Source organism: Thunnus maccoyii, chromosome 6, assembly GCF_910596095.1.
Source record: "Thunnus maccoyii chromosome 6, fThuMac1.1, whole genome shotgun sequence".
NCBI lineage: Eukaryota > Metazoa > Chordata > Actinopteri > Scombriformes > Scombridae > Thunnus > Thunnus maccoyii.
In genome coordinates, this window is record NC_056538.1 from 2,881,107 (window position 1) to 2,905,807 (window position 24,701).

The 24,701-nt window shown below is 41.2% G+C and overlaps 1 protein-coding gene across 6 annotated transcripts in view; it reads left to right on the forward strand.

Annotated features, from left to right (window-relative positions):
* bcas3 (BCAS3 microtubule associated cell migration factor) overlaps positions 1–24,701 on the forward strand; it is a 361,503-nt gene that overhangs the window by 29,580 nt on the left and 307,222 nt on the right. For all 6 annotated transcript variants that reach the window (XM_042413571.1, XM_042413572.1, XM_042413575.1 and 3 more), the window contains 6 exons: positions 7,426–7,533; positions 7,633–7,709; positions 11,943–12,019; positions 12,645–12,728; positions 15,841–16,011; positions 19,215–19,308. In XM_042413571.1, coding sequence (XP_042269505.1) covers positions 7,426–7,533; positions 7,633–7,709; positions 11,943–12,019; positions 12,645–12,728; positions 15,841–16,011; positions 19,215–19,308 — 611 coding nt within the window. The remainder of the gene's footprint in view (positions 1–7,425; positions 7,534–7,632; positions 7,710–11,942; positions 12,020–12,644; positions 12,729–15,840; positions 16,012–19,214; positions 19,309–24,701) is intronic.

The window sequence follows — 24,701 nt, forward strand, 5'->3', positions numbered from 1 at the left end:
GAGCATCAGCCTTCTCTCTTTCAACAGAGCCAGCCTTGACTTCCCAAACCGAGCTTGTATTTGTTTAGCATTTCCACAGCATGTAATTGTCGTTCGTATTTGGGGAGCTTGTAAAACTTTGCACCAGTCGGAAATGTGGTGACGTCCCTTCCTTGTAAATGAATTTATTTGCCTGCTTTTTAATTCCCCCTCAGGTCTCCATCTATGCTTTCCACAGCCACATGAAATCTTGTGGTTTTGATCCCCTGGTTTAGTTCACATTCATAAAAAGATGTGTGCAGATTCTCTCAGCCAGAGGGAAAGTGCTCATGGAATAAGCTCAGCATAGATGTGAAAATTAAAATAACAGATGTCAGCATGTTTCATCAAGGAGGAAGTACATAGACTAGATTGATGATAATGGCACGATAATAAGACACGCGCCATCTATAATGGTCCTTAATGACCATTGTAAACAGTTGCATATCTAAAATTAAGACTCACACATGGTTGTAAAAGTCACTTTAAACATTGTGTTGTAAAGGAGGTTTTCCAAATCTGGTGAAGTGCAGCACAGTGGCAGAGCAGCAGGACAGAGAAATGACCCAAACAGCCAGGGTTTACTGTAGAGCCAAGCCAAAGGGAGATGGATTCAGCAGGTGTGCCCTGCGAGGCTTAACAGCATAGCAATTAAGGATTAGAAAAATCCAATTTTGACTTGTTGAGAACTTGAAGCAAGCCAAGTCATCACTGTGGGTGATCTTTTTTTCCATTTAAAGTGAAAGCCTACAGTACAGCTGGGTGCTTGAAATGTTTGGACACCAGTTGCATTATGACACCCAGGTTCTGGTACCCGTACCACAAAAATACATTTCTCAGTATCAGTGAGGAAAACACAGCTTTTCTGAAAAAAACATTTTAGCCACACTAGTGGCAGTGCTTTAACGGTGGCAATGTCGGCCAGCCGGTCAGTCCACTGCTTTAGTCCAGACTGAACATCTCACTCCGTCCCATCTTTTCCTCCAACTGCACAATAAGATTGACATTTTTGGTTTTGAGTAATATGTCTTGTTAGTACAGACATTCATATCCCCAGAAAATGAATCCTAATGGCTGTAGTGATCCCCTGACTTTTCATCTAGCTCCATCGGCAGGCCAAAATGTAACTTTGTTCAGTACATTTGTTTCTCACCAATGCAAAACAAATTCCCTTCCCATCCGCCTCATCTGTACTCTGTGTGTAGTGTTAATTAGTAAATGTTAGCATGTGAGGGTGAACATGGTAAACCTGCTGGTAAACATCAACATGTTAATGTTATAATTTTCCAAATTTGGGAAGATATTTTGAATCAGGACCAATCTGATCAGAGAAAAAGCATACAAGACTAAGAATCAGAGCAAGCATTCTGGGTATTTAAGTTTAATTCTCTGGTAGAGGCACATTTTGGCCTGTACCCTAAAAGTACTAATGTTTGATACTCAGTTCTACCTTACAGTAGTGTAAGTAGTGTAGGAATAATACTTTTTAATGACTTTTTATGTTGCATTAGTGCTTGTTTTTAACAGAAGTTTAGTTTTTCCTCTCTTGGATCATGTTTTATAACCACTTTGTGTTCTGTAGCTGGCAGGACCACTCCATCTTCTCCTTAATTTCTGGAGTAGCTTCTTGTCCTATCAGAGGAAGTAAATGAGCCAAGCCTCCTTTCCTCCATCTCCCTCATTTTGTATCCTTTCAGACCCAAGGGCCAGTTTGAGTAATAGTAATTGACACATTGATCTAATAGGGCCATCATAATAGGCCTGTTACTGAGCTGGGGAATGGTGCTCGGCGTCACCTTAACATGTGCAAGGACTGACATCCCGCCATGATCCATAATGATAATTGTGATTTAGCCTTGCTTTCAACCTACGCCCCAACGTCCCCGGCATCAGGAAATCTTATTACATCTGACCCCGCATTGCCTCCATTAGAACTGGGTCATTTGTTAAAATACTGCAAAAGCAAAACAATTGAACCCCGTGCCATTTTGATTCTATAATAGCAGGTTATCATTGTCCTCTTGAATCAATTCCAGAGGCCCATTTTTCGGGATAGAGCTTTGAATTGGATTGATCGGACTCTGATAATGCTGAAATCGATGATGCAGCCGCCTGAAAGTAAATTATCGTCAAGTGAAATTTTTGTATTAATCTTAATGCCTGTACTCTTGATTGGTAATGGTAGCAGTGCTTGCATCGTGAGGTCCTTTGAAATGTTGACGGAGATGTTAACCATCAGGCCTGCCTGCTATGATGGAGAAATGAATCAGGGTTTGTTCAAAACTTATTTCTGTGGCACCTCTTTTATCTTCTCCAGTGAGCATTCTCTGGGACTGGAGGGAGAAACACTATTTGCACTAACATCCATGCACTGTCACATACACACACACACACACACGCAAGCCTGGGACAATATCTTATTTCCTGGCCTGGCCTAAGAGATCTGATGGCTCACTTGGCGCCATTGCAGTTCTGTTGCTGGCTTGGGAAGCATACGGTAGCCACACTCACTATGTAAATGTGTGTGTGCTCACGTGTGACACATGCTCTCCCTGTGAGTTCAATTCATATATCAGTCATCAAGATGGTTGTTGGATATTGTTGGAGCAGTTATTTCATCTTGCATCTCAGGGTGTGTGTTCCTGTCTTTGTCTGCGTTAAGAAAAATAAATTGTGTGTCAAAGTACCGCTTGTGTTTGTTATGTGTGGTGATGGCTTCATCATTGGGTGATGGATTCCTGTTTTTGCCCGTGGTGTCAGCTGCAGCTTGGAATCATGGTTCTACATCAGCTCAGAATAGTAGTTTCTTGTCCAGCTGTGCACAGAGTTGTTAGACAGTGTTCCCTGGGATTGTGTTGAAACCAGATTATTGTAGATGGGGACTAAAGGCTCACTATGGCCTGCTGTTTTCTGTAACTGCAGCTACAAAGAAGGATTAGCCTACCAATATTGGATTTTGTGATCTTTTCAGTGACATACTCACAGATTGGTTACTTCTGAGGGAAGGGGGAACTTAATGTTGCTTTTTCAGTTGTATGGTGGTATGCATTTTTGTATGGTATTTTATTGACATTTGTTGTGGCATGGTGTGCTTCTCTCTTCAGACATGTATTAGTCTGACTAATTATAAAAGAGGTTAGCAGTAGCCACTTTAATACTGCAATAAGAGCTGATTATCCTTAGTTTTGAAAACAAATAGAGCTAATAGCGATATTTTTTTCCTCAACATAACACCTTTAAATACTTTGGGCTTGTCGTCTTTCACTTTATGGTCTGACTAAACACAATGATATTCAATGTACAGTAATATAAAACAGAGAAAGCAGCAAATGTTCACAATTGAGCAACACCACATTCAATTTATAGAAAAACTTGAGTGAGTTGATCTTGACAATTTTCAGGAGGCAAGAAGAGATAATCAAATACTGATTTAACCTTTGCTCTCAGTCCTAGTGCTTGTTTCTCCTCGAACACTCTACTAAGAAGTGCTCTCTATTGCAGTACTCAATCAGCAGTATGTCTTTGGATCTTCATTAGCCAATGGATACAGCTCAGCTTCCACAAGCACCAGTGCAAAGACTGTAACATTGTTTGGCATTTGATGTCATATCGAAAGAAAGGAAAACAGCGTGGATGAAGTGAGGGGTGAAAGGAAGGGGAAGAAAAAGCTGGATAGACAAGCTGGTTTCTCTGTCATCAGGTCCATTAAGAGCTTCCCCCTACTAGCCTACTTAGGCCACACTCAAACTAACAAAAGCGCTGCGCCAAAAACTCAACCTCCTCATTCATTTCAATGAGACAACTGTATTGGTGCAGCAGGGTGAGTGGGGGGTATTGTAGGTTTGTTCAGCAAAATGTTGATCATAGGCTCAGATTTTTCCACAGCGCAATGCAACACCATTTTGCAACATAGTGAATAGGACAAGTGCAAATGCCGGTTAGAGCATTCTGTAGCATCTGCTGTATAGTAGCATGAGAGAGAGATTCAAGTACTATGTACTTAATCATCTTCACACTTGGCTATTTGCTGCATGAAGGGGGTACACTTTGGTTATTAGTTTTAAAAAGATATAAAATTTGTTGCATGCAGTCCCATGAATTCCAATGTCAAAAAGGTGAAGGAGGAAGGGACGTCAGATGCTATTTGATAATCCATCAAGCACTTCATTTGAAGCATTTTGAATCTTAATTATTGCCCTGCAAGTGTTGAAACATTTGAGGAAGTTATTGATATTATAGTGATTTTCCATATTTGTAAAATCTTGCCTCTGAGGAGTATGAACCACCCTCTGCTGTTTGGGAGTGTCAACTCATGGATGTATTGTGGTTAGCGGTATCAAAATTTTCCTACTGGCCACCGTCAGCCCAACAACCAGCAATTGCTGATATATTCGGGGGCAACTGTGGGTCAGGAGGTAGAGTGGGTCATCCACTCATCAAATGCTCGGCAGTACAATTACCCGGCTCCTCCAATCAACATGTTGAGGTGTCCATGGGTAAGATACTGAACCCTGAATTGCTCTTGATGGCTATACCATTGGTGTGTGAATGTGTGTGTGAATGATTAGATCCTACTGGTGCGCAGGTTGGCACCTTACATGGCAGCCCCTGCCATCAGCGTTTGAATGTGTGTGTGAATGGGTGAATGTGGCTTGTAGTGTAGGAGTGCTGTGATTGGTTGGATATCTAAGTGCAGTCGTTTTACCATATTTGCGCTGATGGGTGTGTGGTGCACGTGGAGGTGCTGAACAGAACTCATAAGAGAACTCAGCAGCCAGACATTTCTCCGTTCTCTGTTTAGGAGCAGCTGATATTGTCTCTGAAATAAGAATAGCTGGTCAGTCTACCTTAAATGAGCCTGGTCAGGTTAGGCTAACCCATTGTCGCTAACTTTGAGGCTAACCCCCTTCACTCCAATCAGCAGACGGCAAGCAAGCAAGACACGAGAACTTGAAGAGTTGTAGAATTTATTCACTGACAAATAGACTAAACTGTACAGACATTGCACTGCTACGTTCACAGCTATACTGCTAACTTCATCTCTGCTCCGGTTGCCATTCTCACCATCACACACAAGCTCTCTACCTCTCGACCGCACATTTGCTACGCAAACAACCTACGCACTGAGCTATCCCTTGAAGGAGCTACGCTCCTTGTATAAAACTATAGTAAGTTAGTTAAAATCATGCAAAAAATCACCCAAAAAACAACTGGCAAAGGACTCAGCCAATTGCCGATATATTTGTCCAATCGCCCAAGCCTAATGTATTATTCAAGCCACACTTTTCAAACCACACGTAATGGCCTTACAACAAATTAAAACCCTTCACTGGCTGTGAGTCACTGGTGCTGGTAACAACACACTGCAGAGGTATCACACAGATTTTTCCCTCTCCTTATCTGTAAGTGCTTCCAGGATCCTGACAATTTTGTAGGCACTTTAAGATGTCTTTGCTCCACTGTTTGCCTTTGGTACTTCACCCAGTGTCAGAGTTCTGAATCAGAGAAGCAGATCTCTTTCCACCATAAAGATGAAAAGGAGCTACACTAATGATTGGAAAAGGCAGACAGACCTTGAGTCGGTCAGTGGAACGTGTGCTGCAGAGAAATATCCAGTATGGCTGAGGTCAACTGTGTCTTGTAATGGCTGTAAGGTCTTCACATTATGTGCTTGTTATTTGAATAATGTTCAGATTTTTCCCTTGGTGACTTGGCAATAGTTGCCCACTGCTTAAATTTGTTATTTCCTACTGGTGTCATTGGCTGTAGTCTGCAGGAAGGGGTTTTCCTCATTGATCAAGTCGTCAAATCAGTCTAACCATCCATCATACCCTAAACTTAACAGTCAAAATATAATCAAACCTAGAGTTTATAAGCATGCATGTTTTTTTAGTTGTATTACAATGTAATGTTCCTCTTTTGATTAAGAACTCTATTCCAAATTTTGAGTCATTGTGTTTACAGGCACAATTTACGTTGACTTTCATTGTAACTTTAAGATCTATGGCCAGTGCCTCCTATTTGTCCAAAAACTGTCCATGCTGAGACTGATGAATCATATACCTGCACTCAGTATGCACAAGCAGACTAAATAGACTGTTGAAAGCACTTAGTCCTATGGCAAAAGAAACAAAACTAACACCACATTTCACCCCTGTATTCTCAGCCAACACGGCACCACAGGCCTCACCAAGGGTGACATAGACTGGAAGACCGGTAGAAGCTTTCCTCAGAGCGAGAAGGAAGGGGCACAGGGGACGGGGTGGTGGTGGTGAAGGAGGAGGAGGGGAGTCTTGCTTGATTAAGATTTATGTCTAAATTTTCCTTTGCCAGCAGCCACTGCCTGCTGTCGGATAACCTCCCTCACATAACCCTCTTCTTTGCTGTGTTGATAGAAGTGCTTCTAGTAAATGTGTTGCATGACAAAGCCTTTCCCATTTTGCCCTTCATTTTACTCCCCTTCACAATGTAGACCCTCACAAAGGATAGGCCAGTGGGACATGGTGGAAACAAATACAAAATGAATTCTCCAGGGAGCTGCTGAGATAAACAATGTAGAAGATGGTTTGAGCAAAACACTGTGTGGCTTGGTATGCAGTTCTTTGGCAGGAGGCTTGATGTTTTCTTCCTACATATCCACAGAAGGGTTTCTCAGATTATTTCAGAAGTGCATACATTTGTTTTGTCATGGTAGTGAATATTTGTTACCTGCCAAATTTTATGAAATGATAAGAAGACTTTAAAAAAAATAAAAATTACTGGCAAGGTCTGCATTTGCAATGATGTTGGCAATGAGTAAGAAAGTTGGACACCAGTTTGGCTAGATCCCATATATAATCTTCCTGATTTATTGAAATATAATAACAGTTTTCCCCAAAACTTCCTACCCATCTTAGAAAAGACAGATAAATTCATATGACCATGATAATAACAAGAGAAAAATAGTCATAAAAATGTGTCAAGCATAGATGAGATCCACACAGCTATACACATTGTAAGTTGACAGAAATAACAACTTAAATTAGCATATTAGATCTACCCAGAAGAAGTTAACTGTAGGCAGGTTGGATACATCACTTACAAAACAAAAAAATGCAAAGAAAATGCATGGGATAATAAGATATATCTCTGGTTCTGCTGCCTAAATTTTAGTTCTTTTTTTAAACTGTCCATTGCATGCCCAACTGCAAATAGGTGTGCAATGCTAAATCAGTGGAGTACTTAGCAGCCCTCTAGCACATGATTTACCCTGTGGTTTTACTCAAAGACAAATTTCAGATGTTAGTGTTGACTGTCATTCTTCCAAAGTGTATACTACCCTGTGGTCCACCTTTATCCATAATTACTTGAGGACTGCCTTAAGTATTCAGAGACTGACTGACTGCATTTGTTTTTCTGTGTTTTCAGGACAAGCCCCCCTTACTGTTGTGCTGACCTGTATTCTCTACGGACAGGGGAAATGGTCAAATCAATTCAGTTCAAGACACCCATCTATGATCTACACTGCAACAAACAGTATGTTGGAATAACTGATCTTAAAAAAAAATCAAATTTTTATGACATATTACATGGTTATTTTGACTGTATTGATTAACTACTTTCTCCTTCTTGCAGTATTCTTGTTGTCAGCCTACAAGAGAAGATTGCAGCATTTGACAGTTGCACTTTCACCAAGAAGTTCTTTGTTACAAGTAAGGAACTTAAACACTACAGTTTATAAGTTTCTAAGTATTTATAATGTTGGTGTTATAAGAAGTTCAAACCTTATACGGGAATGTTGGGGAAATTTCGAACTATCCTTGCAATTTGCCAGTTGATGCAGTGGTAATCAGTACCATAATCATGATTGTTGGGCAAGTTACTTGAAAATTGTAGTTAATTACTGATAATGCATAATTAATTGTAAAAGTAATGACGTTACATTACGCATTAGTCAGCAGCAAAAGTAACGCATTATATTACTTGTTACTTTACTTTCGTTTCATAGCCATCTGCCCCGTCAAAATTTACTTAAAACAACTCAAAATCCTCCACAGCCACACATGCCATCTTTTGTATTTAACAAACGTAGAAATAGAAAATGAGAAGTTTGTGGTTTAACAAGCAGACAGGATACAGTTTAGAAGGATTTACTGACCATCCAACAGCTAGTGTTAGTGTAGTCTCAGTGACTGCACACAGCACTCCAGAAGTCCCAACCTCAGCTACAAGATACACACTCCCTCCAACTCTGAACTAAACTGGCATCAGGTGACTCCTGAGCGTAGATGTACCCATGGCTAACGTTAGTAAGCCAGCTAAGAACACACAACATGAGAATTAGACAACGTTTGTCCTCCTCTAGAGCGTCTGTCAGCTGAACCCAGAGACCACACTGATATCAACCCTCCATTAATCCTTGTGAGACAGCAAGCACGCTGACCCCCAAGTGTAAAAATAATGGAGGGTTGCTGGGATTAGTAACTGTAATGTAATTACTGATTTTCAAATTGTAATCCCTTAAACTACTGTTACTGAAAAAAGTAATTATATTACAGTAACGTGTTACAAAGTGATGCCTGTAATAGTAGTGATGCCTAACCTTTCCATTATCCCATTTTGTTCTTCATCTGTGTTTATCCCATGTTGATTTTTCCACCCTCCTTGCTAGTTCCCTCTGTTAGATTGCGCATAATAATTATGATTCCAATCAGAAAGTACTTAAATAAGAGCTTGTATGTAGATCATCCTTTGCAAAATGTATTTATTTTGTTGTTAGGGAAAACATATATTAATGAAATGTTATATGCAGTAACGCAAACAAACTGCGCTAGTAACAGTTTTTCTCATTACATCAGTACCAACATTGCCGAACATGTTCAGTGACTTTGCCACGCTGGCAGCCAAACAAAAACAAAACAGATCATTGCGTATAATACAAGCAGCCACCAAGACTGGCTGTAGTGCTGTTCTCTCAAGCTTTGCATTGTAACTAAACTGCTTTTATCAAAACATGATGTGAGGCTCTCCATTTAAAACCGAACACAGAAAAACTGTTTACAACACAGCTCTTGCATCTTCTTGGCTGTACCTGTCATGTCTGCTGAAGAAGGTTGTGAAAGAACCATGGAAAGAACGGCCAGACTGTATTACAAGGCCGTTACTGTCCACTTAAGTCATTGACTGGAGTAAACTGACCTTACTGGCTGGCTTTAATGTGTCTCCTCTTTGTCTGCCTGCCTTCCCTATCAGTGTCTGGCCCACAGGAAACCAAACATGCTCAATAGTTATTAATCGTTTCTGAATGCAGGGGCCTCCTCTTCATAACGTTGTTTGGTCTGTTTGGGCAGTAAAAGCAGTAAACAAAGGGTCCTGTGAGCTCTGCTTTGGATGAGCTATTCTACCATTGTGTGTCAGCTTCTTGTCCAAGGATGTAATGGTGGACATGTCATGTTTTTATGAGCACTTAAGGCTTGTCCCATGTTTATCTTTTTGCTTTGCATTCAAGTGGTGCATGCTGTTAGCTTGGACTCGACTTGATTTCACAGCCTTGTCTAGTTTTTAGTCATACTAGCAACATGGCTGTAGGAATGGCATTGTCTGTCTGTTAGTCCAGCTCTTTGGTCCAGACTGAAATATCTCAACCTGTGACTTGGATTGCCATGGAATTTGGTACAGATATTCATGGCCCCCAGAAGACAAACCCTTTTGACTTTTGTTATCAAATGACTTTTTATCTAGCACCACCATGAGGTTGACATTTTTGACTTTTAGTGAAGTATCCTGACAAATATTGGATGGATTGGCTTGAAATTTGGTGCAGATATTCCTGGTACCCAGAGTATGAATCCTAATGATTTTGTTGATCCCCTGAATTTTCATCTAGAGCACCATGAAGTTGAAGTTTAATGTCCAAAAATGATTAGGTATATTGCCCTAAGATTTGGTTCAGACATTCATGTCCCCCCCGAAAAATAATTGTTTTCTGAGCTTCAAGCAAAACCGCATTTACTCACCTATCTCATTTTGCCACTTCAAATACCTCTTCAGTTTAGTGAAGGTGTACCCTAACTTGGATTCAAACGCTGGTTACTTTGTCCCAAGCTAATTTATATTTGTGATTTATCTTTAACTAAATGATATAAGAGGACTAAAATAGCCTTGAACTATAAACCTTTAGTGTAATGTACAGACAGTGTAGTGACCTTTCAAATGTGCTTGACCTTTACAGCTGTGCTGCTCTAGAGGCTGTGTTCATGCACACAGATTGGTTTTTCCTTTGCTCATTTTGCACTGTGGAACAGACTTTGCCCTGCTTATGCAGGCACTTCTCTTGCACCTTTTCCACTGACAGTGTGAGCTTGTCTCACTGTCTTGTGTGTCTGCAATGACACATTGCTGTTTTCATGGTGATCATTAAGTGCATCTTGGCATAAGGATTCTGTAGGCCTAGTAAGAAACATTGGCTTGGTGGAGTGCCAGGCCTGTACAACTGTAGGAGAACACAATGTATATTGTAGGACCTTAATGTACAGATAATGAGAATAAGGCACTTATTATTTTGGTAGTAGTAGCGAAAGCAGTGGAATTTTTCTTTTTTGTTTTGGTGGAAAATTTTAGAGATTTTGTTTTTGACTTAAGGAAACATTTAGTACATTTGGAAAAATGGAAAGTTTAAACATGGAATATCAGAAAGAGGATCATCTATTGCCACGCTGAAAAAAGGTCTCTCAGGGTTCGTTCTTCAAAAGCCTGAACTCTGCTTTCAACTCCTTTGATTCCACCCATCATGTCTGTTTCCTCTCCCCACTCAGCCCCCTGCTCTCCACCCTGGATGTCAAACACATGTTATCTCACCGCCCGGGCTCCCCTCGGCCTTGGAGAGGCACAAAAGGCTTCTTTGGCGTTACCAGCAGCCCTTGTGGCTTACCTCAACCTCCCCCTTCTCCCCACCAGCCCCTTCCCCAACACAGCACACTAAATTACTGTCTGCCTCCACCTCATCTGCTCCCTGAGCACTAAATTATTGTCAGCAAGCCATTTCCCCCACACCTCCACACACTTACATTAGCTCAGTGTGTGTGTGTGTGTGTGTGTGTGTGTGTGTGTGTGTGTGTGTGTGTGTGTGTGTGTGTGTGACGAGGGCCCTTGTTCTTGAACACAGCGGGTGTGATCATTATTGGATCAACATTTTGTTGCCTGTGTGTTTACACATAGTGGAAACAGGCAGACTGTCACTGTCTGTATCTGCTTGCGTTTAAAGATATTTATGACAATATCAATCATTTCTCCAGTCTGTTTACAAGCACGTGTTTTTGTCTTGCAGCACAAGTGTGAGACGCCCCTTGAGTTGGAGCTCAGTTGTGGTGTTAAGTCAGACCAGTTCTTGTTTACCTCCACATTTGTTTGAGAGGGAAGGGAAAAATTCGTTCTAATAACATCCAAGACGTTTATCTGGTTGTGAGCGCTTGGCTTTGTTTGTCATTTAGGATTATTGGTCTCTATTTTTATTTCTGCTGACAGCACACCAGTTGTGTTTGCGTGTAAATGTGTTCATGTGTGTTTGTGCCCCCACAGGGATTATTGTGTTGGTCAGTCAACAGAGGAGCCATCCTCAATTTATTGGGTACCACAGTCTCCATTAGGTCATACTGCACACACACACACACACACAGACACGTACAGACACGTCACCCTCATTAGACTCCCATTTATCTTCCCAAATCAGAGACTCCCCACAAACACATTAATGGTTTAAGATAGTTTCAGACACTCTCCAGGGATGAGGTTTGTGAAAATCCCTGTGTATGTGTTCTTTTTTTTCTGGCAAACTTTTCATGAGGTTATTTACCAAAATGTGTATGAATGTTTGTTTGTTTTATTTTTTTTCTATCGTAATTATCATTGCTGCTCTCCTTAATATGACTGTCTTTGTGTCTTTTCAGGCTGCTATCCCTGCCCCGGCCCCAGCCTCAATCCAATAGCTCTGGGAAGCCGCTGGCTAGCCTACGCTGAGAACAAGGTAGTCTACATACACACATACACACGCTTATCCATTGCAGAAGTGCCTTATCAGTACAGCGACATATTTACAATCCAAAAAATGCATTTTATCTATTTTCTGCTTCTTTAATCTGTCTGGATAAACAACTCATTCCAAGAAGAGTCCACTAGAGATAATAACATTTTGAAAATCAACAGATGCACAGGAGTCTTCAGTTCTTTTCTGCTTAATGGGATTGTTAAGTATTTACAAAAACCAGAATGTTCTATTGGGCACTCTGCAATACTTTTAATGCATAATAGTGTTTGGTGCTGGTCCACTCAAGTAATTGACAGGTGGGGCCACTGTTTGTGTGACTGCCTAAGGATTTCCAGAAATGAGAAAATCTAGTTATTGAAGAGTGAGTGTAATACTGGGACAAAGCTATTCAAGTGATATTGTATTTGAAATGAAATCAGTGCAGATTGGCTGTATGGTCGTGTAATGTTTTTCGCTAAATTTGCAACCAATTTCATCCAAAGAGTGAAGAGGAGAGACTTTTGAATGTCTGAAATCTGGGTTAATTAGTAATTTCCTCTTCATACATCTAGACTTAAACTATAGGTCTTGTATAAAATCTTGTAAATCTTTTGTGTTTTTGCAGTTGATCAGATGTCACCAGTCTCGCGGCGGAGCTTGTGGTGACAATGCACAGTCCTATACAGCTACAGTGATTAATGCTGCCAAAGTAAGTGACTAAACTGGTGGATATCACAAACTTGCAAATAGACAGATTTATTTTGTGCTGTACCATAGATAGTTCATAGATAGGTTCAATAGATAGATAGGTGAATAGAGTTTTTATATTTTCCAAACATTTTTTATGGAAAAATCTGAGTGGCATTGAAGAAGAATACTACTGACAGCTCAGCATTAAGCTCAGCATTTTCAGTTTCATCACATTTTATTTTTAATCGTCTTAAGTGACACTGGCTGATCTGCAGGTGCAGGTGAATGGTTGATGCATACCTTGTTCTTGGGGTCATGGTTCAGTACATTTGTAGTACATCAGGAAAGAAATCCAGAAGATACCATTTCTGTTTCACTTTTCAAAATGTAAATATCAAGTGGTGGATCATTGGCCATAAGTGCTTCAAGATCACTAATACCAATATGTCAGTAATGCTCAATTGTTATTACAGAAGACTCTAACCTGCATATTTTCAAATTCTAAAATAAAAATTGACTTTAAGACACATGCAGTTTAACAGTTTATACTCAATCAAGACTCACTATTTTCTAGTTTTACACAGTTAAGTTTATGTTGCTCTGGAAGTCGTTCCATCAGTGGTTAGAACAACTGACTGGACAGTATATTGTTCCTGGACAACTGAAGCTCGTATTGTTTGTATTGGTCATTGTCAGCACACAGTTTTTGTCCAGTCCACCACGCTCTCTCCAGTGTTGCTGTAACTTACTGGGAAACCTCAACACTTCTGAAAGTACACCTAAGTGACAAGCATGGCTAGCTCCTCAACTAGCATGATTTAGCTGACAACAAGATGACACAAAAACTGACACACTTCCAAAACATTCAGGGTTCAACTCACATTTAAGTTATACTTGGCAAAACATGAGATAATTTGACTAAAACTATTAACTTCACAGTGACTACCAAACTGAAGAAAGTCACCTACCGCTCTGAACAAATATGTGATATAACTGCAGCAAACATAACAAGTTCCTAAAGCTTGGTAACATAATCTGCCATCAAAAAGTCTTGGTATCTTTTACTGGACATCAAAACAGCTACAAAATTTGGGGAGAACATGCTGAGACTGAACGTAACACAACCTTAAACATGATGATCAACACCAACTTTTGATACTACAGTTCACAAATAAAATAACCTGCGGTTTTTGTTATTGGTTTTTCATCTTCAGTTGAATTCACCCTCAACCATGTCTTACCACAGAAGGACTGAATCAACAAGTTTGCTTTAATCTTCAAAAATTTGAAAATGAGCTCTCATGTTCAGACTGTGGCTACAATCTGTCTAAAAGTCCTTTGGTCTGTCTCAAGCCTTTGCTCGGATAAAACAACACATAATACAATATTTCCAGCTCTGCCTACACCATCTGTAAATGTGCTGACATTGGATCCACCTGGCCCGCCTGGCTGACTGGGGCTGAACTTATGAGACACTTCATCAACCTGCCTGTCTGTTTTTTCACACTGTAATCTGTTTCTCTCCACTGGTCTTGTTTCACTCGTCTCCACAGGGGAGATTGCTCACTAACAGCCAGCAGCCCCCTTTGATACCAGGTGAAATTGATTCCCGGTCTGATTTAGCCACTCGCCAACCCATGCTAACTAGCTAGCTCCTCATATGGTTCTAGTCTGTTTCTCCATTCGGTCCCAGAGGAAGGGCTAATTGATTTACAAAGAGCAAGCCTATTCCTTCCCCTTAACTTAATGAGTGCTAACAGCTAGTGTGAGAGAAGTCTCATTAGCTGGCTAAAGATGGTATACATCAAAAAGACTGTGTCGCTAACAGGTTAGCAGTGTGGTAAAGGGTGGACAATGGCAGTGGGTTATTGATATGCAGACGGGCAGTCTGCTTGCCCGCCCTCTTCTCATTTAAGACCATATATCTCAATATAGATGACAAGGTATCTCCTTCTGGCTTGTGGCGCGACACGCTGGCTCTTAGTGCTGACGTCCAGAGACATGAAATCAAAAAACAGGAGGGGTGGGGGTGTAGCATTAAAGTGTAATGGCTTTTGTTTTTAAGAAAGATAAAAGAGAGAGTGCAACAGCTCTGACCAATTGGACTCGCTGTTCCAAATTTGCTGTTTTACGTTAAATTTGTGTATGACATCAATCCTGTTTCCTTTCACTGCTGGGTGTATGATCGAGAAAGACCTTTCACATAAATTAGGTTGTAATTTGTTTAGATGGCGACATCAGGCCCTAGATGTGTATATGTGTGTGTGTGTATTCATGTGCCTTTGTCAGCCATCACACATGCTCTGCCTCCAGACCCCCCCTTCCCTCCCTACCGGCAGATCAATAGCCCCTGTTTGGACTACCACTAAGAACTCCACAACTGCAGTGATTAGAAAACACATTAGTGTTGATCAATTAGGAGCCAAACGCCTCACTTAATAATTGATGGCTCTGCTGGCAATTTACACACACACACACAAATGCAGGCGTACACATGCACACAGGCAGCAGACACTGTTAGTGTGCCTGGCCAAGTGGCAAAGAGAGACAGTGGGTGATCCTCAGACCTAACAAACGCAAGGCGCCACGCTGTATTGACAGGGCCGCCTAGTCTGAATGCCTGATTAGGCTCTCCGGGGCCCCTTTGGCGCTTACACACACAGAGACACACAGTCACACGCATTGGACTCCATTAGGCAAAGACAGTGTAGTAGGTGAGATAGACTCCACTTAAGCAGCACTATCCATTTCCCTCAATCGAGCCACAGAGGTGTGTTTGAGCCAGACACCCTGGCTGGGCCTTAAGCGGACACAGAGGAGCCTCGTGCACGCACACAGACACTGATGTCTCCTGCGGCTACAGTGCTACAAGTCATCAGTACTACAACTTATCAACAGGCATCAAGTGAACACACTCACCCCGGTGCATCCACACACACATGCACTTAGCCACTCTCTCCTGCACATCTTCACTGCCTGCAAAGGCTTCAAACCAAGTAACTGTAATATGCAGTGTATGATATGCATGCAGAATATCATATAACGGAAGTTGTAAAGAACAGGTGTTATGGTAAAGATTGTCCAAAGACTAATTTCTTATTATTCCGTCTTATTATTTCTTGTCCCTGCAGACTTTAAAGACAGGCCTAACGATGGTGGGTAAGGTTGTAACCCAGTTGGCAGGCACCCTACCAGCAGGCACTCCAGACGAGGAGGGCACACCTCACAGCGTGAGCCGCCGCAGCCCCCACAACCCCGGTGTGGTCACCATCATTGACACACACAGTGTTGGTGAAGGACAGGTCAGTTGAGTGTTTCTGTTCTCACTTGTTATTGTTAATGACCTCATGATAGGGCTGGGCAATATGACCAAAATCTCATATCTAGATACAATTGATTGTATTTGTCAACCATCTGTGGATGGTTGTAAAGACGGTACTACATTCATAATTCAGACATATACAAAAGTTAATAGCTTCAGTTGGTCATTTTAGAAGTTACAGTCACTTTCCCACAGTGATGAGCTAGGTCTAGTGCTTCAGTTTCACTATGACTCTTGAATTGTAGGTCAGAACAGATTAGGTTTTTGTAAAGTCGACAACCTCCCCCTCTGCATCCCAGGAAACCCTTAGACTAAAACTGCTCGGAGCTCTCTCAGTGTTCCCTTTTTGGATCATGCATAGTGGTTAACCAGAAACTGTTACCAGGTGACCATTCTTGTTTAATAGAGTGTCAGCTTTACTGGCTAGCCCTCTAAATGCTCGCACTTCCCCCCAACTGGGCCCTTTATATGCATAATACACGTACACACACACACACACACACACACCAAAGATTAAATTGGCTTCAATTTGTTCTTGGGTTGTTGCCTCTCTAGTCTTGTCAAGTGTGACCCAGGTAAACATAACTGTGGCCTCTGCGGCTTGTTGGGAAACAGGAAAATCTCCAAGGTTGGCTTTTTTTTTTTTTTTTTTTTTTTTTGGCGGTGGCCTGAGCACACTCAGGCTCATTCACCTCACTCCACACAGCTCAGTGAAAGGTGTGACTTAGATTTTTCTGTATATTTTAACAGCCAAGCTTTTAGCCACAGCTCTGTCTGTTTTAGCAGCCTTGGAAGGAGAGACGCTTGGTAAACAGTCAGCTGTTGGTCTCTATGGGCAGTAACCTCACAGGAAGCTCAGGGCTGAGCGAGTACACCATATCCCAAATTAGGTCTCGACATTCAATTTGGCCATTTGTATGGGGGGTTTGGGAGGTTAGTGAGAAGTAGGTTTCTAAACCTATAGATTTTTTTACATTTTTTTTTTTACCAGAAAATTGCATGTTGTTAAGTTATCACTATCAATATCATGATATGATATGACAAAAATCATATTTGCATTATCATGAATGATATGATATAGCACACTCCTTGTTCTTAGTTTACTCCATCACATTCAATCAGGGTGAAAAGGCCAGTATAAATGTTACATTGACTGCTAAGCTTAAACCCATATTAAGGACTTTCACATGTTAAAGTGGTTGGTTAGTTGGCTGTCTATCTGTTGTCTATCATGATTTTTTTTATTTTGTGTTGTGAATTTAAAGATTTGCTGTTACGTTACAGAAGAATGTTTAATTGTAGTCCACAGATTCAAAGGTAGGTAAGCTAAGTTTGGGTATATTGTCCTTAGCCACAGACCCACCAGGGTACATATACCTGAGTATAGTAAGTATACATACCAATATATTGATCTAACCCTGGTCATGGTTTGAACTATACCAGTTGCCTTCAGCAGGATCTCCCCTTTACGTCTAAAGAAATGCTAAAAGCTTTTATCCCCTTAATTCTCCTCAGCCATTCCAAACCATGATTAATCACATTGCAGTAGCTGTCACATTTTTAATGAGGCGTGTTAGCATACATAGTACAGTTTGTCAGTGATGTAGTCACCACACACACTCTCTGCTTTCTCCTTCTCTCTTCCACTGTGCCTGCAGCCGCCCTGTAGCCAGTGTGTTGTCTTATAAGCTGGACCTAAGCCTTCAGAAGCAGGCCTGCACTCTGTCACCGGCCAAAGCACTGTAACCGTACACTGGCCATAAACGCCGGGCAGGGGGGAAGGGAGGGAGGGAAGGGGAAAGCTAGGAGTTGAGGAGAAATGGAGGGTGAAAGGGGGGAACAGGAGGGGAGGTGGGGGGGAAGCAGCAGAGAGTGAATTTAGATGGAGGTTGGGGTGTGATTTTTGGAGGAATGGGAAAAGGCAGGAATATGATAGAGGTGAGTCCCTGTGTCAGTGTAGCAGTGCAGGATATTCCCATCTCTTTGAAATTCCTTATTTGGAACAGCAGCCTCATAACACACAGGCACACTCTCTCCCCTGTGTAACGGGCTCAGTTCTCTGGAGGACTCTCTTGTTTCAAAGGGCTCCAGCAGGATTCCCTCACAGAACAACATTGTCTGCTTGCACCGTAATAAAAGTGATCTGCTTCATGTCACCAGCCTCTTTCTGTTCTTTCTGTTCTCCCCTTTTTTCTTTTTTTCCCCTGCTTATTTTCTTGCTTGTAGTCTGAGATGAAGCCCTTTAGTTTTTAGAGGCTGTTTCTTGTTTGGACTAGTTCCTATTTAAAAGGCTCAGCCAGCCTTCCTGACATCGTTAATGCAACACTGGGGCCAAATTTAACCCTGTGTATATGTTCTCTCTTTCACACACACACACACACACACATTCGTGCACAAAGTGGCCTCATGTCTAGGCTTATTTCTAATCTCTCTTCGTGACTAAAGGCGTTTTCTGCCAGCTCCTGGTCTGCGCTCAGCCTTTGTTCGATTTGTCCCAGTCTTGACGACAGACTTCATACAGAGATTTAGGAGCAGCCTCTAGTTGTGTAAAGTGACTTATAATTTCATTTTTCGAGGCAAGTTTCAGAAGTAGCAAGCCAGAGCCGGATTTGACGCCAGTTTCAGCCTGTTTACGGGAAAACCCGCTGTCATGGGGTATTGTCAAAGCCACATGTGAAAAGCCACATTGTTGCCAAAGTAAATTTGTCCATATTCTTGTCTCTGGTGTTGGATTGTACCCCATCCACACTGGTCTCAGTGCAGCCTCTCACTTGAAGGACCAAGGCTAATAATATATAACTCAGATTTTGATGAGTCATAATGTCTTTGATGCACTCAGAGAGAGAATTGTTGAACAATGTGTCCATTGGTGTTCATTGCATGCATAACAGGTAATATGCTAATTATTTTTCTATCCACAAGAGGGCAATGGCACATTCAGAAAGGAGTTCAATGTCCAGCTATTGCACAGTGGGATGATGTCAAAGAACGCTGCTCATTGTGGTGATGATATCAGCGTGTGATGCTACAGACCAAACCAAAATGTGAAGAGAAATCCTTGAGTGGGGGAAAATCCCGCTCTGGGTTTAATGTTCTCATTGTTAGAAAATGATTTGGACTTTTTGTGTGTGTGTGTGGCGGTGTGTGTGTGTGTGTGTGTGTGTGCGTGTATATATACTCCAGGTCTTGGTGAGTGAGGACTCGGACGGAGAGGGAGTTGTGGCTCACTTCCCAGCTCATGACAAACCCATATCCTGCATGCAATTCAACCCCAGTGGTAAGACACACTTGCACACACTCACACACACACACACACATATACACACACTTTTGAGGAAGGAGCTAGAACACTGTATGCAATTTCAGAAGTCATAGAAAGCCCGAGGTATTGATAAAGACATATGTTTGGCTCACATGTGGCCACCTTTTCTTGCAAGCTGTCCTGAACCAGTTATCTGGCCGAATGAGCTTGTATTCATATTGTGCACCACTCTTACGTCTTGAACCTGGACTTAGTTTAGAGTTCCCCATAATGTCTCTATACCAATCCTGATGTCCTACAATATACCCGTATCAAGCAGTTTACTCAAGACACAGGCAACCGATGTGGGTCACATACAATAAATGGGCAACATATGCAACCACTATGCACCCAGAGTGGATGTTTCACATTTATATTGTATTTCCAAGGCTTATTTTGCATTTCAGTCTCTCTTTTCGTACCTTTCAATTATAAGACGGAGACTGAAACAAGCTTACAGTGTTAGCAGACAAACCTTTTAGCTTATTTTACGTAAATAATAGTTTCTAAACACTGCTGGATAAGATTTGCCTAGATAATGCAACCTAAATAACAGGAGGGCTAAACAACAGGAAGGGTCCGACTATGGATTATAAAATATTTTTCTGATACATTAAAGGGGCACCACAGCAGTTTTTTGTTTCACTTCCCAAAAGTTGGGGGACTAACGAGACAGATTTAATGCAGAATGACCACAATTGATGCAGCAGAAGCCAAGATATCCTGACTTTTAGGCCCTAGTTTGGGTCAAGCTCCAAAAAACACAGGATCCTACACTTCACATAGTCCAAGTTGAGTGTCTTGTTAGACCCCCTTAGTAAATGTCTTTCAAACTCCACTCCACTCTTGCTCTTAATGAGCAATGTCCTTTAAACCAGTTTACCTTACTATGTGGCATTCACCTTAACCAATACAAGAATGACAGAAGATCTCTTGTTTATTAGAACAGTTAAAAAGACTAAGAGTCTACAGACATGCTAGCAGTTCTGTGAGAATGTACTCGGGCTAAATGCTCACATCAGCATGCTAACATGCTCACAATGACAATGCTAACATTTTGATGTTTAGTATGTAGAACGATTACCATGTTCACTGTGTTGATTTAGTGTGTTAGCATGCAAACATTTGCTAATTAGCACTAAACGTAAAGTGCAGGCTGAGGGGAATCAAGAGTTTTGCAGGTATTTGGTAATAAACCAAAGGACAAAAGGAAAATTTGACCAGATGATGGTGCTAGAGGGAAACTCAGCAGATCATCATTATTATAATTCATCCTCTGGGGACCATGAATGTGTGAACCACATTTTACAGCAAACGGTCCACTAGTTGTTGAGATTTTTCAACGAAGATCTAAAAAGTCAACCTCATGGTGGCGCTAGAGGAAAACTCAGAGAATCACCAAAATCAGTAAAATAAATCATCTGGGAACCATGAATGTGTGTAGCAAGTTTTATGCCAATCCATCAAGTAGATGTTGAGATATTTCACAGCATAAGTGAAATTATTGATCTGATGCTGTCGCTTGAGGAAAAGTCAGGGGATCACCAAAGACATTAGAATGTATCCTCGAGGGACCTTGAATATTTGTTGTAAATTACATGATAGTCCATCTTGTTGAGTTTTTTCACTCTGAAAAAGGTCAACCTCATGGTGTCACGAGAGGGAAGGTCAGAGGTTCACTGAAGTCAGTAAGATTCATCTTCTGGGGACCATGAATGTCTGTAGCAATCTATTTTCAGCAATCTATCCAATAGTTGTCAAGATATTTTATTCTGGACCAAAATGGACGGACCAACATTGCAACCCCTAGAACCGTGCTGCTAGCATGGTTAAAAATCATTTGTTTTCTGGCCGGGCTTTCTGGTCAGCAGTGTAGGTACCAACATGTACTGCAGCCTTTATGAGAGCCAGTTAGTTGCTTGTCCCTCATTGACCAATTTTACATTGAGTAACCTGTTACATGTTATGACTGAGGTTGGTCATGTATGCAGGTTGCAGCTTTATGTAAAAAGGTTATTACAGTAGAAAATATTGATCCCCATGGCTGTGTAAATGCAACACCCAGGTACTTGCAACATTTGTAGCTCCTTTTTCCTTAGTTGTGATTGTGGGAGTTTTATACACTGCCCATATACCTACAGTGAAGAACTGGGGATTGGAGGATTTGTAGGTCACTCATTTTCACCTCAGTGTTAAATGTGAGTCTGTGTCATTCAGTAGACATGGTGCCACTCAAGTGATATCAAGATCCTTCAGACAGCTGAAAATATAAAATATTCACTTTTTTGAACTTATGCTGACATACTATACTCTATAAGTGTGTGTCAGTGTGTTGAAATTAGCTTCCATATACAAAACTTGCACTCCCTCCTCACCACATTATTTTACTCTGGCATCTCCCTCTCCACTTTCTTATCATTGCTGACCTCCACCCCAAAACGAAAGGGACAGTAGATGTTTTGTAAATGTGCACAGGGAAGCTCATCGCTCTGCGTGTTCCATGTGTTCACTTATGTATTTCACTGTTAACCCTGTGGTGTGTATGTGTGTAAGCAGGTGTGTTCAAGTATTTTATGCAGAGTGTGTGTGTGTGTTGAGTGTGCATGTGCAGTTAATAAAGGAGCTGCTGAGAGATGGCTTTCACCCTGTGACCTCCAAGCCCCAAGAATCCTTCACTTACCAAGATTCAGGACTGAACTCAGCATCTTTTACTGAGCAGGAACAGGATGATACTGCAGACAAAGACAGACAAGATATGGTTGTCTAGACCTCACCTACCCCCAACCTCACCTTCCCTAAAACCTCATACAAAACCCAGTTTAGTGAAATTATGGGCAAGAAAAGCTACCTAAAAGTAAATGTACTCAACTTGTTTTAATTTCTACCTTCTAATTTCAAGAAAAATAGCACGATGAAATGTTAAGAATTAACATAGTAATGGAGGTTGTTAATAGTCGATGGCAAGATGTACAAAGAAAACGGGTCAGCACAAACGTGCACTGCAGAATTTGCAGCTGCTATATATGTGTATTTAGAATGATTTACTAAGGCAGCAGCTCATTACTTATTCATCATGCAAGTATAATATTAGAATACTTAGCACTAGAGGCCGCTCAATGGCAGACACAACGACCTTCATGCGAAATTAGAAGAGATGAAATAAGATGATTATAAAGGTGGAGATGGTGTCGATACAGCTGTTTAATTGAATGCTGAGGTTACTGCATGTGTGTAAAAACAGTAGTAAAAAGCCTTTTGTGGCTTCAGAGGGAGCTGTGTGAAATTTGATAAATTGCCTCAAGTGATGTCACTTGAGTCGGCATTGGTTGGGGCTGAAGACTACAAGTTTGGGGAAAAAAAGAAATCCTGTGTAGTTAGAAAGAAGTGAGGTTACTAGACCTCTGTAGCCCCCTCATCTCTGCTTGAGGCTAGCGGCCCCAGGCTACATCAGCTGCTGCTAACATAACACACCTGAATCTCCAACCGAACTGTTGGTGAGCGAGTTGCATTGTGGGCAATGTAGGCGCCGGGCTTTGACAAGGAAGAAGAATGCATGGAATAAAAAGACAATATCTCTGGTTCTGCAACATGGATTTTAATCACATAAGATGAAATATGTTAGGACTGTGTGTCTTTCAGCTTGTTTAGAAATTCTATGCTCCATGGAACAAAATCAGTGAATGCAGCTTTAAAAAACTATTTTAATGGGACTCACTATGCATCACTAGGTTTTGGGAGAGTCTTGGGTCCACTTTAAATATCTGTGTTGCCTGATGTCACTAGTGATATTCCTGTTTAAACACCCTTTTCCCTTCAACATTCAAGCTCGGTTTCTTGAGAAATGCCTGCTGAGTCAGCAAGCCTACAGAATCCCCTGTGAGTCTTTTCACAGGACACTGTCACTTTCAAAATTCCAAACACATTTAATCTTTCTGACTCATTTACTCTGAAGCAAATCTAAAAGACTAATACATTATAATTTAAATTGCAGCCCCTAACAGCACCAGAAGTGTTGCCAAAAAACACAGATTTGCCCTTTTTCATTGCAGTTAGGGTGTGTAATGAGATTAGGACGATTCTTACAAGCTTAGCAAGACTCTTTTCCCTTGTTGTGATTGCAGGACTGCTTTCATCATTGTTTATTCTTTTATTCATTTTCATTTCTAAGCTGCCTGCTGTGGAGTGTCCCATAATTAGAGGCCTCTTGATTTGATCAGAACCCAAATCCTGAGTGACGGGTTCATTGGTCTGGCACTAAGTGAACTCTTTCCAAGGAGTTAGGGGAAGCGGCTTTTACTGAACTACCTTCCTAGTCCAACTGAGGCTCCCTTCTCAGTGGTCAAGCTCGACATGGCAGAAACAAGAAAGATAGACTTAGCAGGAAACAATGATATGACTCAAAGAGGTCCTGGAAAGCCCAGAAGTTTTGGCTGGGAAGAGTTATGTAAGAAACCCCAGTGGCTTGTGTGTGTTGGAGGCTCTACAGAGGGCGGACCGGTGGCCGCCAGTTCTTGGTGTGGCGGCTGGCGCTTTGCGGTGCTTCGGTGGATCTGTGGATCTATTCCTAGTGGTGTAATTAGAGGGACGCAGATGAAGTGCAGTGGCAAAGCGCTCTCTTTAACAGCTGCAATGTGTGTGTGCTTGTTTTCTTTCACGTCTCGTCCTCTTCACTCGTCCTTAACGATCCTTGACTTGATTATTAGGTATGATTCCAAGGTCAAAATACACTCATGTTTTGATGACAGAGATATTGTCCAACAACTTGTGCATTTCTTTGACTATGACTGGCACTAGATGGAGTGATTGATTCAGCAACCATACAAGGCACCACCCTCTGCTCTGTATTCTCTCAAAGCTCGTTCTCTGTAGTCCTCCTCTAGTATGATAAGGATCAAGTGTTTTACATGCACTGGTGGAAGAAGTATTCAGATCCTTTACTTAAGTAAAAGTAGTAACACCAGCATGTAATCATACTACATTTCAAGTAAACGTCCTGCTCTGAAATCTACTTTGTTTTCTATTTTCTAGAATATTTTCTATTATTTTGTTTCTACTTTGGTAAAATGGAAAAAGGAAAATGTCCTTAAGTATCAAAAGTAAAAGTATATGGAGGACAGCTCATTTCAGACATTGAAATGTATGTATATTTATATGATTGTTACACATGCGTTAATGTTTAAGCAGCATTTTAATGTTGTAGCTGGCCGAGGTGGAGCTAATTGAAACTCCTCTATGTACTGTTGGGTAGTTTAATGTGTTTCCCAAAATCCTGTTTTTGTCCCTGCTGATTTTACAGTTTCACTTCTATTAACTCACTGAAATCTCTATAAACAGTTTCCACATACTGTCCAGGCACTAAAATCCAGATG